A 17,110-nucleotide genomic window follows, 5' to 3' on the forward strand; every position below is an offset into this window, starting at 1 on the left:
TATATATATTTATATGTGTGTGTATTCATAGCTATATTTGGATATACAGAGAATGTATAGATTGATATATATGGAATCATATAAATTGAAATCTTTTTTCACCTAATATGTGTGGAAATTTTCAGTGAGTTCAGACAAAAATCATTTTGAAGGGATTTTAGGAAACTTTTCCATGAAGGCTTCAGTGGGTAGAGAAGACAGGAACATCTATTTCTCTCCATGTACATAAGAACCTCTTTAAAAGAGAAATATCTGAAGGCTGGCCCAGTGGCATAGTGGTTAAGTTTGTGCGCTCTGCTTCCGCAGCCCGGGGTTCACAGGTTCGGATCCTGGGCACAGACCCACACACCACTTATCAAGCCATGCTGTGGTGGCATCCCACATATAAAGTAGAGGAAGATGGGCACGGACGTTAGCCCAGGGCCAATCTTCCTCAGCAAAAAGAGGAGGATTGGCGATAGATGTTAGCTCAGGGCTAATCTTCCTCACACACACACACACACACACACACACAAAAAACAAAAAACAAACAAACAAAAAAGAAATATCTGGAATAATTTCTCTGATTCCTCAAAAGAAAAAAGATGCCATCAGTCCAACATAAGCAAACACACTACTTTTTCTTGATAGTTTTTGCTTTTTTTCTTGTAGGATATGAATGAAGTCGCCAACTTCGTTGATGGTTCCGTTTCAGGATGTTCCACAAGCGATATGAATTATCCCCCTTTCACTCCCAGTAAGTCTTGCTGGTTAGTCTGGTTAAAGTGGCAATGCGTATTTGACATTTTAAATTCACGAGGATAGATATGAACAACCTGGCAAGGGAGTTGGTACATAAATATGCTTAGATAAGGGAGAATGTGGTTAATACATAAAGAAAACTAGGAAAGAAAATAAAGCACCCATGCTTTCCTAAATGAGGCATAAATTCAAAAGGGGCAATCTAGTCCTTCTACCCGCAGTCTGAGCTTTTTCTAACGGAAGGTCCAGAGAAGATATGGTGCAGAAGCCAGAGGCTAGTGGTTAGTTTATGTTGCTCTCCAATGTGTACCCCCACAGATCAGGGCTTACCAGAGAGAGATCAGGCTTGGTCTTCAGATGAGGGTCAATTCTGGTGATGACAGGAGTAAGAAGAACAGAATGAGCCATAGGATGAAAGGAAACCAGAAACCATGACGTGGGAGGTGAACACCAGAATATGGTGCTAGTGAGAGTTGATTGGTTTGAACAACGCTATGTCTCAGGATGTGGCGCTAGAAATCACACCTTGTTGTGATTGAAGTTGTTGGAGTTTGAAGAAAGCTAGAGGCTCATTAATTGTATCTTGATTAAGAAAGAAAGGAAGCTGCTAGAATTATAGCATCTTATAAGGTCTTCCAGTCTGGCAGGAAAATAAGAGATTGGGGCAGATGGGTCAGAATCAAATGTTGAGGGACTTGGATGGGAGGTAAACAGTTCACACTTTGTTCTTTTGGTGATAGAAGCTATTTATGTTTTGGTAAGAGGGAAGTTGATAGTCAAATGGTTTTGAAAATATTAATCTGGCGTTAATGTGCAGTATGAATTAGAATATATATCAGAAGTAAATAAACCATTAAAAACTGTTGCAATAGTTAAGATCTAAAGGTAATTTGGATCTTAACCAGAGTGGGTCAATGGGAACAGAAAAGAGTAGATAAATGAAATCATCTGGGAATATATCTGGGAAATCATCCTTCATAATATATGGCTAAAGGAGGGAAGGGGTGAGAAATTAATTTATACTTTCATCCAATATTTCTATTATTGGACCACATAACTTAGCTTAGTTCGAAGAATTCAGATTGGGCTTCGATTCTAACTGGATCTATTTGTCCTAACAAGTGCCGGCCTGGATCCAAATGCCGGCCTCTAGTCACATGAGTGCCCAGGTGAGAGAATGTGTATAGGTCAGCACAATTTAGTTATATATCAGAGAAACTACTCCAAATGGATAGCCCTCTGATTATGAGGAATCTGTATGATCATTTACAGGATGGCCACAGTAAATGCCTGCCCAGGGAGCCACCATTTCAAGTTCTCTGATAGTCAAAGAGCAGGGAATGTGCGTCTTAGGCTTTCATTGACTGATCCTTCTTTTGTCCCAGGGGTCCTGGATGGGTACCTGTTCCGCAAGAGTCTCTGCATGGATGCAGTGCAGCACTGGGGCAAGCAGTATGATGTCCACAATCTGTATGGCTACTCAATGGCGATTGCCACTGAAGAGTAAGACCACCATTGTTATGGTCTTAATACATGATCAAATTAATTGATCTTGCTAGAGGGCCAGGTGACTCACATAAATTATTTTTTAAAACTCTGCAAGATAAGTATGGTTATCATTATTGAGTGAACGAAGAAGCTACTTAGCACAGGGGGAAGAAGGAATTCAGTAAATATTTATGAAATGTATAAAATGAAAGAATGAATGAATGGAAGGTAGGAAGAAGGAAAGAGGAGTAACTGACCAAGGTCAAACAGCTAATAAATTGTAAAAGCAAAATTAAAACCCATTTCTGCATGAATCCAAAACCATGTATTTTCCTCTTTTCCACACTGTATAGATTGGAGTATGGAGTGCTAAGTAACTTGTAGATGTCCATGTGCTTTGGGGTTTTAGATACTGGCTCAGAATCCTTCTACTGTGCTACGTCTACCTTTGAATATGGACTAAAATTCTGTAGTGAGGAAAAGGTATTGAGAATTTATTCTACTTAACCGTGATGTGCCAGCAAGAAACCAGACCAAAACCGCTTTCATTCATTAGCAAAATCATGGGTGTAACTAGTTTTTTTGAACGTTGTTGGAAAAGTTACAGAGCAAAAATTTTTAAGTATATGTATAGACTTCTAATTTTAAAAATATAATGATATATATTTATATTTAATTATAAAAGTACACACATACATATATAATTTTAAAAAGTCTTTTCTTATTACAAAATTATGACCAAAATATTTCTACTTAAAAAGAATTTAAGTTCCAAAAGGCCATCGTAAGTCCATTTTTGAATATGTCTGAAGTCACACAATATGAAAGACTAATGTATATGTATATCTATATAAATTTAAATTTCACCTTTGTTCCATAAAATTGTATCCCTCTACTTAGTAGCCTTTTCAAGTCTGCTTTAGAAATTCTTGGAAGTTTGGAGTTAATGATGTATATAAAACACCTTACTACAAAACAAAACGAAACAAAACAAAACAAAACAAAACGAAACATAAACACACTTAGTGTGCAGACTGCTCCCAGCAGCAACTCTTACCTTACTGGGAGAGAACTGAAAGAGAAGATTGGGGTATTAACTTTTTAGATCCTTGGTATTGTTGCTGTATCCCCTGGGCTGAGATACGCTAAGGTCACACACTGACTCCCTAAGTCTCTCTCCTTTTTAGAGCGGTCAATACCGTGTTCCCTAATAAGAGAAGCTTCATTGTAACCCGTTCTACCTTTGCGGGATCTGGCAAGTTTGCAGCCCATTGGTTAGGAGACAACACAGCCACCTGGAACGACCTTCGATGGTCCATCCCTGGCATCCTTGAGTTCAACCTTTTTGGTATCCCAATGGTGAGTCCACGTCCTAAGCTCTCTTAGGAACTTCAATCCCCAGAAAGCCTCATTCTAGAAAGTTTTCAAACCGTAAACCTCCCCTCTCCTACCCTCTGTGGCCCAGGGATTTAATGTCTTGAGAGCATGTATTTCATCTACATCAGTATGGCTCTGATACCACAAATTCTTTCCTGTACTGACTTCTAAAGATAGGAAGTACAACCTTGAAATATCATCGGAATATTTCTTTCTATTAAAGTATAACATACACATAAAAAAGTGCACATATCCTTAAATATATACAGTTGGTGAATTTTACAAACCGAACACATCTGAGTATCCAGCACCCAGATGAGGAAATGGAACGTTGCCGGCACCTTAGAGGTGGCCTTAGCATCTTTTAGTTAAATTCATTGTATGTATTTACTGAGCTCCTTCTATGTGCAAGATACTGAGCTGGGTATGCATGGTAAGAGTGGAGAAAAGCATAAATATAATAACAGAAACACCTTCTCTTTCCCCAAAGAGTTTAAAATTTTGTAAGAGGAGACATATATGTAAGCAAATAATTATTACAAGATAGGCTAAAAGTCCCAACGGGGCCATAGGAATTAAATGTCAGGGGAGACCCTGAGAAAGGGACTTAACTCTGACAAGATTACGAGGAACAAAGGCAGTAAGGGGAGGGAGTCAAGAGAAACTTCCTGGAAAATATGGCACTTGAGTTTAACCTTGAATAGTGTGTATATTTCCTCAGGGTAATGGGGGGGGAGGTCATTTTAAGATTGAGAAATGAACATGAGCAAAAACAGTAAGGGGGAGAATTTGATGTGTCTGTAAGGATTGGTATGTAGGACTGGAGTGGGAAGTGATGCTGGAAAGGTGGGTTGGAACCAGGTTTTGAGGAGCTAACAGCATAAGCAGCAAGGAGACCCTGGGGATTTTTGAAGAGGTGAATGACATCATCAGATTTAGGCTTTGGAAAATTAATTCTGAGAGTGTTGTGGTCAAAAGACTAATGTTGTATGTCAAGTATTTTACTTATGTTATCTCATTTACTAAAACATTGTGTAGCTAATTAGTGCCCACTTTAACAAAATGAGGGAACTGAGACACAGAAGGGTGAAGTAACTTAGCCACCTAGCAGTAAAGAGTGGACACAGGATACAACCCAATTTGATCACACTTATTAGCCGTCTCAGTAAGAGGTTAGCAAAGTTCAGTTGACAGGTCCCTGGTAGAAAGCAAAGGAGGGCGGTGAGGGCAGTGAGGTATACACGCTGTCTGTGTGTCCCCAGGTGGGTCCTGACATATGTGGCTTTTTCTTGGATACCTCTGAAGAGCTCTGCAGGCGGTGGATGCAGCTGGGAGCATTTTATCCATTTTCCAGGAATCACAATGGCCAAGGCTACAAGGTAAGTCTCCCAGGAGATAAGATCAAAATAAATTTGGCATACATTAGGACTGGATCTGTCTGCATCCTTGCCAAGAAATCTGTTGAGCCAACTTCCTACCTGGTGCTTTCCTTAGGCTAATTTGCACCACTGTTTCCAATTAACCAGGACCTCTGATGCTCCATTAAAATGCCCTGCTGCCACAGCCTCTGCTATTCCAGCTGCTGCAGTCAAGAGAATGGCGAGTCTGTGAAGGTTTTATTCAATCCTCTGTACAGTTTGTTTACATTGCTCGTTGTGTAATGAGAATCAAAGGAGGAAATACTTCAAAATTATTTAAATGGCAGTCTCCCGAGAGAACACTCCTAAAGAGTGAATGAGGAGGCTGAGTTGCAAGGTGAAGAACAGCCACTTACTCAGTGAAATGATCTCCCTTTGCCCAACTGTACAGTTCAGTGGTGAAGTTTGCAACCCGGACCCCCAGGCTTTCAGGAAGGAAACTCTTGATTTTGATGAATGTGGTCTGGAGTTCTTCAGATGCTTCTGTTTTTCATAGCCAGATCACAACTGCAACCTCTTGTTTCCTTCAAGGCCCAGGATCCTGCCTCCTTTGGAGCTGACTCTCTGCTGTTGAATTCCTCCCGGCACTACCTTACCATCCGCTATACTCTATTGCCCTACCTCTACACCCTCTTCTACCGAGCTCACAGCCAGGGGGACACAGTGGCCAGGCCCCTCCTGCATGAGTAAGTTCACCTAATCCAAAGGAATTTTGTCAGCACAACTGGGTATCATTGACTGTATCATCAAATATGAGTGAAAATTGAAACAACTCAAACAGTTATTTAGGTACATGTTTTATAACTGGAATACCCAGTTGGTATTTGCAAGGCTATTGCTGCATAGATACTATTCTTGGGGTGTATTTAAGTTTTATAGCATGTTCCCTTTTGGGGAGAGAACCAGACTAAAAGTCATGAGACTCAGGGTCTTTTCTTTATTCTGTCACCAACCAACTCTATATCTTAGACAAATCACTTAAGTTCTTTCATCCTTAGTTTCTTTAGTCTTAATTTAAAGCATTTGTTAGCTTGAACATTATGGTCTCTTATGTAATGCACTATATTCAGGCTTTAGGAATGAGCCTGTCATTTACATACAAATAAGAATATTGTAGAGGATTTCCAGAATTCCAGAACTTTTATTGTCAGCCAATGAGTATCTCTAATTTGACTCTGAAAAAGGACACTTAAGAGGATTTTCTTGTCAAAATACAGTTGATTCTCCTATGTGTCTAACATTTTAGCCCCTCAGGCACACAACTGCACTATTATATATTGATTATTATGGGCAAGTTTTTGATCTCTTGAATTCCCTGTTAAAAAGAAGATATCCTAAAAGAGAAAAGAGTAAAATTTTAAATTATCTGCTATTTTTCCTGATCAGATCCAATTCCTTCTTGATAGTCAGCCAAGTTTTAAAATATATTGCTTGTTTTATTTATTTTTTAAAGGGGGATATGTCAAATAGAATTACAGCTTGAAACCTGCCTAGCATACATACTGAAATAGGAACTTCTGTCCCACCTGGGGGAACATGTACCCTGGGAGGGTACATGGGCTGGGAAAAGTGGATCCATCTGCAGGAGTGGGGAGGTGGGGGTTGAATAGGTGTCACAGAACAATTCTGGGAGTTTGCCACAGGTAGGGGGCCTGCATATTTTGGACAGGCTTCTGGGAGAGCTGCCAGGAAGCATTGGCCCAAATCTTAGTGAACGTCTCTCTGATCTCCAGGTTCTATGAGGACAGCAGCACTTGGGATGTGCACCAACAGTTTTTATGGGGGCCCGGCCTCCTCATCACTCCAGTTCTGGAGGAGGCAAGTCTTCCCACAGAGACACACTGGTGATCTCTGCTTCTGGTCCTGCTACCTTCCAAACTCTTCTCTCTTCTTGGAACCATTTGTCTTCTCTTTATTCCAAAACCATTTCCAACATCTGTGGCTGAGTCAGCCTTGAAGAGAGTATGCTGAGGTTTTGGGAAGTTGTATATCTGATACTTAGACATTTTTCTCTCTAGAAGCCTTTTCTCTTGACTAAGTTCCCAACCAGTGTAGAAGCATCTACTGGCGACTCAGGTTTAAGAATGGTCCTATTTGTTGTCAGATTCTCATAGCAGATCATTACTTGCTCCGTGACTTAGAGGCAGAATGGAGCAGTGCCCCAGAACTCATTCTAAGGTCAGGCCAATCAAGGTGTGATTGTTGCCTCTGCCACTTAGTACTGCTGTGGTCTGGGGCAAGTTATCGTGGTGGCTCCTCAGCTGTGAAGGTGAGATAATAGTACCTATCGCTAGGGACTGTTAGGAAGATTAAATGAGGTAATCAATGTAAAGCTGGAATTTTTACCACAACACGTTTCAATGTTATTATTATTCCTAATGTGGTTCCATTTGGGATTTTTCTTTGAGTTGACAAGCTATTGCCTCTATTATTCCTGTTAGAAGAAAGGCATGATTGGATAACAGAGGAAAAAAAGGCCATTTATGCACTCTCAGTATATAGTTAAAAAGTGCCCTAGGGAATGTTAACAAGTCTGCTTTATCCCGTTCGGAGGCTGGGCCATGAAGAACAATGTTTTGTTTTAATTTCAGGGTGCAGAGAAAGTGACAGCATATATGCCTGATGCTGTCTGGTATGATTATGAGACTGTAAGTAGCTTTGACTTTTCTTAAGCTCTTCAAGATCACCGCTGCAGCTGCATAGATGAAATACCTCCTGGAGAGGGAAATATCTATCCATACACTGGGGAGTGTGTCTGTAGTATTTTCTGTAATTTCATAGCAGAGTCGATAAAAAGACTAGGTCACTTAACATCAGTCATGCTAAAATCTGAAAAAAAATACTTCACATACTTTATTCAGCAATAAGGTAAAGGCTCAAGTAGAATGTCTCACAAGCAAATATTGGAAGAGCCAATGGACAATTGAGCTTGGTCACTAGTCAAATTACTTGTTTAGAACGATCAGTTCATATAATATATGTCAAATAGCCTCATCACGGCATAGATGTTCCCCCAAATCCCCAGCAGATGACAAAACTTATTGTTCTTAATTTTTTTCCCTTTTCTTGTTTGATTGTCTGACTATACAGTAATTCAGCTATGGTGGAAAAAGGAGAAAGCTGTAGGTAACTCAGCATGTGGGTAAGAGATAGAGGTGAATGCGCTGTCCTGCCAATGTGTTTGATTTGTCTGCATGCCTCAGGGGGGCCGAGTGAAATGGAGGAAGCAAAAAGTGGAGATGGAACTTCCTGGAGACAGAATCGGACTTCACCTTCGAGGAGGCTACATCTTCCCCACACAACAGCCAGCCACAACCACTGTGGCCAGGTACAGCTTGGCTGGGAGTTCCTTTAAGGGGGAGATTGGCAAATCTGGTCATTTCTGTTCCCATCCGTTGTTCATGCAGAAGATGCTGAAACATTACATGGAGTGTGGGGAGGAAGGACACTGGTGCATGTGTGTGTGTGTGTGTGTGATCATCAAACTCAGTCCTCGGATTGCCCTAGGCCTCATCTGAGGAACTGTGGTTTAGGGCTGCATCTAGATGGATTTTTGAAAGACCTTAATCCCTGTCCTTGCTTAAACTCCCTAAATTTCTCCTCAAAACACACTGACTGCTAGAGTGGTCCTGATTTTCCCAAAACCATTTCAATTTTAGCACTGAAAATCTCATGTCTTGGGAAACCTCTCAATTCCAGGCAAACGGGTCTGTTGATCACCCTACCTGCCTTGGCCAGACCATGCATCCATCGTGCTATGCTCTTGACTCACTCATTCTCATTTCTAGGGAGTGGGGGTCCACTTTCCATTCCCCTATAATCTCAATTCCCCGTTACTTTCTTCCTACTGAGCCATTTCTTTCTTGTGATGCAAAATGGGGCTCAAAAATTACTTCTTGTGCACTTCAAATCTCCCTCATACCACTGCTTTCTCCTTTATGATTCTTTGATCCTGAAATTATAGACTCCATCTGTACTAAAGAGGCACACATTTATATCAGTGTCTCTAAAAGTATTAGCATATTTGTTTTTAACAGACTGGCAGTACTTTGCAAGTTAGAAACCTGTCTTTTCTTTGGAACATTTCTTACTATTTTAATTTTTCAAATTCAGACTTTTTATGATACTGATGGAGAATACTTCTACATGCAGTACCAGTTGGTTTCTTTTTCTCTCATTGTTCAGTTTCTATTGTTCTGTTCTGCATATTGATATCAAAATTATCTTTCCAAAATGAAGATCTCGACTTTTTGCTTCCCTACTAGAAGTCCAAACTTTTTCATTAGTAGGGTTTTCAAGGCCAATCGCAATCTGGTTCCAAGATAACTTAACAGCCGTGTCTCCTGACACACCTTAATATACTCTTCTAGACCAGCCATGCCAAAAATCTTGCCATTCCCCAAACATACCCATGTATTTTACCACATTTGGGCTTCAGCACTTATTACCTTTTCCAACATTCTTTGCTTGGTGCATTCCTAATGATACTCCAAATTAAACTCAGATTTCATCTGCAAAAAATCTCCCCCAACTCTTCCAGCAGAGGGAGTGCTGCCACTTTCAACTTTCTGGTCATTTCTTATACTTTTTTGCTGTTTAGCTGATTTTTTTTCTTTCCTCCTTATTAGTAAGTATTTCAATCATAGTTATTTTATACTTTGTATCTGAAAATTCTATTATCTGAAGTCCTTAGGGGAATCTAAATCAATATTAGTTGTTTTGCCAACTTTCTTTCATGCTGTGTTATTACCTTGTGTGTTTAGTAATTTTTTGTTTTTTAAAGGTGATGATCTTAAGGAACCAAATGTGGGCCTCATTCCTCCAGAGATGATTTGCTTTCTCTCCGATTGCAAGCCAGGACTTCTGTCAACTTGCGATCACATTAGCTCCCTTCAAGAATCATGTGTTATAATTTATACAGGAGCAAGTACTATTTTAGTGGGTGGGTCCTTTAGAGTGTCTAGTGTCCTCCAGGATACCTAGTCCACCATACTGCTGGAAGTGTCATTCTGGACTCCTCTAAGTTTTGTAACTTTTGTGTCACTCTTACTTTCTGCTTTGATTATTTGGTGAATATGTTTAATCTTTCTTAGAATATTTAAGGTCATCAGTGGAGTTGTGATCTATTTGTCTTTATATCTCTTAGGCTTCCTAGCAAATGAAAGCTATTCAATACATGCATGTTAAATGAAAGTGGGTGATTTTGTTGATAAAGGAATCTAACTTGCATAGGGCATAGTGAAAGGCTGAACCGTGAAAGAATACGATAGGAATGTGAGGTCAGTGAGGGACGCAACAGGAGCAGGAAATTGGGAGGTCGTCTAGAGGAGTGGTGAAATGACGAGATTCCAAATGAAAGTGCTCTTTCTTCCCCTTCTTTCTATATATCCATCTATTTTACCATCTTTTTAAGTGTTTTGTGTTTCCTATTCTAAATTATAAAGCAAGTAGTTAGAATGATTTTATTTTTCTCTCAAAACAAACTAATAATAAATAAGCAAATTAGGAAAGTTGCCATTATATAGATGGACCTTACTTTATTTTGTGGCTTTCTGAGTCAAAATGATTCTTAGGCAAGGAAAAAAATAACCCCCCAATGGCAGTTAATATTTCTCCTGCACATATCATCTCTAAAATGATGAAGCCAAACCAATTTTTGTCTAGGATTTCATTCTCTTCTAATAGTCTGCATTCTAAATAATAGTTGCATCAGCAGTTTTTATTGTAGCTGTTGCAGTGATTCTGGTGCTTAACCTCTTGCCTCCTACATAGATGATTGTTGCTAATGTTTGAGGTATTTCTATCTCTTGTGACATTACTGATTAATCTAGAGAAAGAAGAGCCTATTGATTTTGCCTTTGTGCCTGAAGAAAAGCAGAGCTGCCTGCTGCTAGTAACCTTTCCCATTTTTCCTATTTGAAATCTGATAGAATCATTCCCAGCTCATTTGGCAAAATTCTTTGAATCCCAAGTCTTCGTCTCTTACATAAGTTTTGTCTCCCACAGCCGACAGAACCCTCTTGGTCTTATCATTGCTCTAGATGAGAACAAAGAAGCAAAAGGCGAACTTTTTTGGGATGATGGGGAAACGAAAGGTGAGCACTGTTGAGACAATGTTGCCGTTTCTGAACCAACATCTTTGAGTTACTTCTGCTGGTCATTCAGCTGTGGGAGAAATCTCACCAAGCCCAGTAGCATTGATCACTTGAGAGAAGAATTTTGGTTTTGGTTGCACTATTCAGAGGTAGTGGTAGATGGACCACAGATGGAAGGAAAATGCATTTCTACCTCTTAAATCTACCATTGGCCAGCAACATATATAGGCTGTTGTTTTTTGTCAATGCGCACCTGAAAGAGATGTTTTCTAGACTGTTCCTGCCACTCAATGCGGATATCTCCCCCGAAAATACTTATGAACAAATGTCGATGATAAGAAAAACATACCCAAGCCAGTGAGGTGGTGAGAATATACTTTTCTAGTGTGTCTCTATCTAGCCGTGTTTCTTAGCACATTTTTCTGTCTTCAATGTCCTAACAACTCTTGTGGCTCAAGCTTAGGAAATAGATTCACTTGATGCATATGCCTTGGAAGCACTTGGAAGGGAACCATATCAAGGTTAAGATAGGAAGGAAGAGGGAAAACATGGCTTGGCCTTGGAGGGTCTGTCTATAATCTTGTCATTCTCAAGATGTAGCTTCAAGGAGAGCCATGGTGAAGTCTGTTCTTCTGTGGTAGGCAGACCAGAGTCTGACTCATCTTTCTTTCATTTTCAGACACTGTGGCCAATCAAGTTTATCTCTTATGTGAGTTTTCTGTCACCCAAGTGAGTAGCATATTTTTGTGAATCTTAAGTGTGGGCTTTTCTCTGACCATTAGCTCAAGTGTGTTCGTGTATGTGTGTAATTGTATTTGTAGATTATATGCATTTATGACTATAGGTGAGCACATTTCAGTTTATGACTTAACTTCCAATAATTGAATCATCCACCTTACTAAAAAGAGGCAGTGATATGGATAAATCAAAGTGGTCAGTCTTTTTAAATGCAGTTTTTAAAAATTTCTGTGTATGTGTGTGTGTTTTTCTCTCTCTCGCTTTTTCACTCAGGGGAATATTAAATTAAGTTTGTACTCCTTGAGCACACATTAGTAGAGATAGCTAAGAGGCATTCACAGAAGTTTTGGGTATCTGGTCTAGGATGGAATATTTGAGTGATTTGAGAATCTGTATATTATAGGTACACTTTTGTGCTTAATTGTTTTGCAGAACCGCTTGGATGTGAATATTTTGCAGTCAACCTACAAAGACCCCAATAATTTAGTATTTAAAGAGATTAAAATCCTTGGGACCCAGGAACCTAACAACATTACAGTGAAACACAACGGTGTCTCAAGTCAAATTTCTCCTAATGTCACTTATGATTCTAACCTACAGGTAAAAATCCAAGGTTGCATGTGTTCCTAAAGGACCAGAGCACACTCTGGGGCCTGGGGTGGGGAAGTCAGAGGGTTAGGAGAGAAAAAAATTGAGGAGAGGCCAGAGCTAGAATGAACAGGGAGCTGCTGAGAAACTGGGATAAGGCAAAGTGGTCTTTTCATCCTTATTCCCTTATTTACCCCTCAGTCTTCTGTTCTCTCTGGCTGGAACAGAAGAAGAGCAAAGTTAGGAATGTGGGGAGCAAGAGTAGAGGAAAAGTGGATCTGAAAGTCATCGGCAAATGCCAGAAAGGTAAAGATAGGAGATGAGATTACCATTAAAATTTTGAAGGGCATTTTTTTTTTTTGCTGTATTGAAATATATAGGTTCTCACTCCAACAGATATATTTTTAAGAAATATTTTAAGTCAAACAATTTGATAAGCCTAGCTAATGGCTGCTTATTTGGTTAGATGATAATAAAATAATTTCTTATCAGTTGTAATGAGACCTAAATATGTTGTAATCAGTTCCTCTGATATCATAGCTTTATGAGGCGTCCTTTCCCCAAATACTCCTTACTCCAGGGACCCCAAATGATCTGGGATTGGGAACTGCTGTGTCAGCATGGTTTGTGAGATACCTTCCAAATTTGGAGAAAATAAGTATATTTTGTCTTCAACTATAATGATATATTGATGACATTTGACATTTTGTCCTGACAACACACTTTCAGGATACATATATTATAAAGTTAGAAATAAAGGATTGTATGGTTGATTATGTGCACAGCAAAGTGCAAGCCATTGGAGGGATGCATATACGAAAACAAACTCAATAAATGTTTGTTAAATAAATTAATTATATATGACCAAAGGCACTCTTTTGTTGTTTGAATTTGGGTGGTGGGGAGACACAATTTATGTACATGAAACTACTGGGAAGAGGACAAGCTACCCAAACCAACACGTAGGTTGGTGTAGCTAACAGTATATTAGACCTAATTTTGTCTTCAAAACTTAATGGAGTAGCTGAGCAAGTCCCTTGGAAAAGGCAGGGCTAGAGCTAGACTTTGAAAGATGGTGCATCAGGTAGAGTCTTGTTCAGCTGCAAGTGACAGGACACTCAGCAAAATGGTCGTTTAAACAAGTTGGGATTTTTTTCCTCATGCAATAAAAAGTTTAGAAAGAGATCAGTTGCTGGCATTGGTTCAGTGGCTCAAGGTTGTAAGGGTTCAGGTCTTTTCTTCTCTTGTGATTAGATGTGGCTGCTTAATTCCAGTCACTATGGCCCTGTTAAAGCAGGAAAAGAAGAGGAAACAGGAAAGAAAAGGTAAAGGTGAAGGGCAGGCCCTTAAATCAAGAAAGAAACACTTGGCCAGCAACTCCCAGTGGACTTGCAGTTACCTACTAGGGGCCAAAGCTGTGTTACATGGATTAAAAATTTAGTTCTTAATTGGGAACTTTAATATTCTAAACTAACATAGTGAGTAAGAAGGGAACCTTAATGTAGGGCCGGCAACTGGCAGTGTATTCCACAAGTGGGCACCATTTAGGTATTCCTAGAAAGGGTGTGTGCCTAGATAAAGCATTCAAGGTTAAGATATCAGAATAAGCCAATATAAGGACTGAGAATAGCCTTACATTAGTCTGTGAATATTGTATAACTAGAAAAGTTAGGATTCACTTTTGGAAGGAGATGAGATTGGACAGATACTTGTGGTCAGGCTTTGGTGAATCTTTAGTGCCAAAATGAGAAAGGTCTGATCTAATTCTCAAAGGGTCTCATATTGATCCATGAATCAAGGCAGTGCCATTGTGAGAGCCTTGCTCTCGGGGGTGGGATTTGTAGTACAGGGAAGTGTGAGATGAATTTAGACTGCGAAGAGACTGGAAGAAGAGTGATAATCCTTAGAATGTGATTTTATAGCTAGACAAATGAGGACTTCCACTGTGGAAATTGCTAGTTAAAGAAGAGACAAATATAAGAAAAATACATTAAAAAATGTTAAATAATTGAATTAGTGAGTGAGATTTAAAGAAGAAGGTTGCAAGTTTTGAGGCTTTGGACTTGGAGAAACGAAGAGGCTGGGATGTTTAGAAATGGAAGGAAATGTAATGATTTTACCAACTCACTAATTTTGCAATTGATGAAACCGAGACCCAAAGAATTGAAATAGTTTGTCTACGTTTCCACAGCAGAGTGGAGATGAGAACCCAAGCCACATGATTCTTATTCCTGTGTTCTTGCCACACTCTTGTGTTCCAGGCCAGTGAGGGACACTGGTTTGGTGAATGGAAGGCAAGAAGATAAGCTCAATTAGGGATGATAATGTGTGTTGTGTGTGCTAGGCTACAAGGTGAAGTGCAGAAGAGAGCCTTTTTGACAAAATAAGGAGGAGGAAGAGGAGTCAAGGAAGGAAAGAGAAGGTGTGATCACAGAAGGTTTTATTTGACCTTATTTTTTTCAAAATTTTATGTACAGGATTCTGATAGAGTTGTGACATTTGCCCTGTTGCCACTGGATAATTCTCTCTTCCTCCCATATAGCTCTCTTCATATAAGCTCCAGTGGTATGTCACTTGGATTGTTGAGAGTCTGATCCGATTTCTATTTCTTTTCCTAAAAGAAGTTTCAGATATTGCAAGACCTTTGTTCTGAGGATAAGTTTTCTTGTCCCCTTCCCCATCCCTACAGGTTGCCCTTATCACAGATCTTGATCTTATCCTGGGAGAAGCATACACTGTGGAGTGGGACCTGAAGATAAAGGATGAAGAAAAAATAGACTGTTATCCTGATGAGAATGGTGCTTCCGCAGAAAACTGTAATGCCCGTGGCTGTGTTTGGGAGGTAACCATGCTGACAGTGTTAATGTACATTAAAATCCCTACAGCACCAGTACCTATGTCACTACTTAAAATCCATAGAAAGAAAGGTCTTCCAGGGGGCCAGCCCAGTGGCATAGTGGTTAAGTGCGCGCACTCCGCTTTGGTGGCCCGGGGTTCACGGGTTAGGATCCCGGGCGCACACCGACACACTGCTTGTCAAGTCATGCTGTGGCAGTGTCCTATGTAAAGTGGAGGAAGGTGGGCACGGATGTTAGCCCAGGGCCAATCCTCCTCAGCAAAAAGAGGACGATTGGCATCAGATGTTAGCTCAGGGCTAATCTTTCTTCCAAAAAAAATAAAAAAAAAAAAAAGAGAGAAAAAAAGGAAGGACTTCTAAAGGAACCTGAGTTTTTATCTGGATGTGAAGGATAGGTAGAGACAGGAGTGGCACATTTTCTTACAAATATTTTGCATGGAGACCAGGAATTTAAACTTATGTCACTACCAATGAGTCATGTAAGGAAATGAGGGATGATCTGGCTTTACCTCCCTGGAAATTGTTTTTATAGACCCTTTATATTTGATAATCCTAGGAGCACATGCTGAGCTGACTTTGGCTTTGCTTTTCAGGCATCCAATTCTTCTGGAGTCCCTTTTTGCTATTTCGTCGATGATCTATACTCTGTCAGTGACATTCAGTATGACTCCCTTGGGGCCACAGCTGTCCTCTCTTTAAAGTCTTCTTATGCTTATGCTTTGCCCTCAATACCGGTGAACTCCCTCCATCTGAATGTGACCTACCATAAGGATGACATGCTGCAGTTTAAGGTACGTGTTTACAGTATATGTATCTAGTACTGACTAGGCCCTTTTCAGTTCCATTATTTTTTTTCTGGTCCAAGTTACTGAACCCTAAAATAAGTTTGCTTTTCTAAGTTAACCATGCTATAGTATACCAGATCATTACCCTAAAAGCAATGAGAAACCATTGAAGGAATAGTGAGACCTGTTCTAATGTGCGTTTTGCAAAGATTGCTGTGTCTACTGTAAGGAAAATTGTTTGGAGGACAAGAGTGAAAAGTGAGAGACATGTTAGGAGGCTACCAGGTAGGTTATCCATGTGAGGGATAGAGCTTAGACTGGGCGCAGGAAAGTAGATGGAGAACAGTGGACATCTTTGAGAGACTGAGGAGGTAGGATTATAGGATCTGGTGATGATGGCAAGTAGGTGACGAGGGAGAGGGAAGCATCAGGAATGATTACCATGTTTCTACCTTGTGTCTCTAAATTAATGGTGGTGACTTTAACTGGAAGGGGGACATTGAAAAGGTTTGGGCTTGGGCAAAATAAGATGATGAGTTCAGTTTTGGACACTGAATTTGGGATATCTATGAAATAGCTAGGAAAGTGTAGAGATCTCTTTCTTTACTATGATTTAATTACATCTAAGGACTAATGATGGGCTGTTTTTATGTCTATTTCTCTACTGACTTGTAAGTTTCTCAAAGACAGGAATTTATCCTTTCATCATTATGTTTCTAAAATCTAACACAGAGCTGGTAGATAGTTAGCAGTGAGATGTTTATTGAGAGAGTAAATGAAAGACAACAGGCATGCCTAAGAGTTTCTTCACAATCTAATATCAGCCTGGACTATTAGTTTTGCCATACCTTGCAATGCAGAGATGATGCTGTTTTATATTTCTATCCTCACCATAGCACTGGTGTATGGTAGGCACCTAATGGGTTTGAAATAAATGAATTTGCTTGGCTTTCCAGCTTTAACTCTTTCCTATTCTACCTCTTGATCATATAGCAGCTCTCTCCAAAATGTTTACCCCTTTCT

The 17,110-nt window shown here is 39.8% G+C and overlaps 1 protein-coding gene across 4 annotated transcripts in view; it reads left to right on the plus strand.

The window, feature by feature from the left end:
• The window catches only part of MGAM (maltase-glucoamylase), a 91,832-nt gene that overhangs the window by 41,946 nt on the left and 32,776 nt on the right, over positions 1 to 17,110 (plus strand). For all 4 annotated transcript variants that reach the window (XR_015552438.1, XM_087431910.1, XM_087431896.1 and 1 more), the window contains exons 15-27: positions 652 to 736; positions 2,127 to 2,244; positions 3,417 to 3,588; positions 4,869 to 4,985; positions 5,556 to 5,710; positions 6,758 to 6,842; positions 7,616 to 7,672; positions 8,228 to 8,352; positions 11,031 to 11,119; positions 11,799 to 11,848; positions 12,290 to 12,457; positions 15,135 to 15,287; positions 15,896 to 16,093. Coding sequence is in view for 3 of the 4 variants with exons in the window: in XM_087431910.1 (XP_087288036.1) it covers positions 652 to 736; positions 2,127 to 2,244; positions 3,417 to 3,588; positions 4,869 to 4,985; positions 5,556 to 5,710; positions 6,758 to 6,842; positions 7,616 to 7,672; positions 8,228 to 8,352; positions 11,031 to 11,119; positions 11,799 to 11,848; positions 12,290 to 12,457; positions 15,135 to 15,287; positions 15,896 to 16,093 (1,572 nt within the window). In the remaining variant the exon portion in view is untranslated. The remainder of the gene's footprint in view (positions 1 to 651; positions 737 to 2,126; positions 2,245 to 3,416; positions 3,589 to 4,868; positions 4,986 to 5,555; positions 5,711 to 6,757; positions 6,843 to 7,615; positions 7,673 to 8,227; positions 8,353 to 11,030; positions 11,120 to 11,798; positions 11,849 to 12,289; positions 12,458 to 15,134; positions 15,288 to 15,895; positions 16,094 to 17,110) is intronic.

The sequence above is a fragment of the Ceratotherium simum genome, chromosome 1 (genome assembly GCF_057802395.1).
Source record: "Ceratotherium simum simum isolate JZ-2026a chromosome 1, ASM5780239v1, whole genome shotgun sequence".
Taxonomy (NCBI): Eukaryota; Metazoa; Chordata; class Mammalia; order Perissodactyla; family Rhinocerotidae; genus Ceratotherium; species Ceratotherium simum.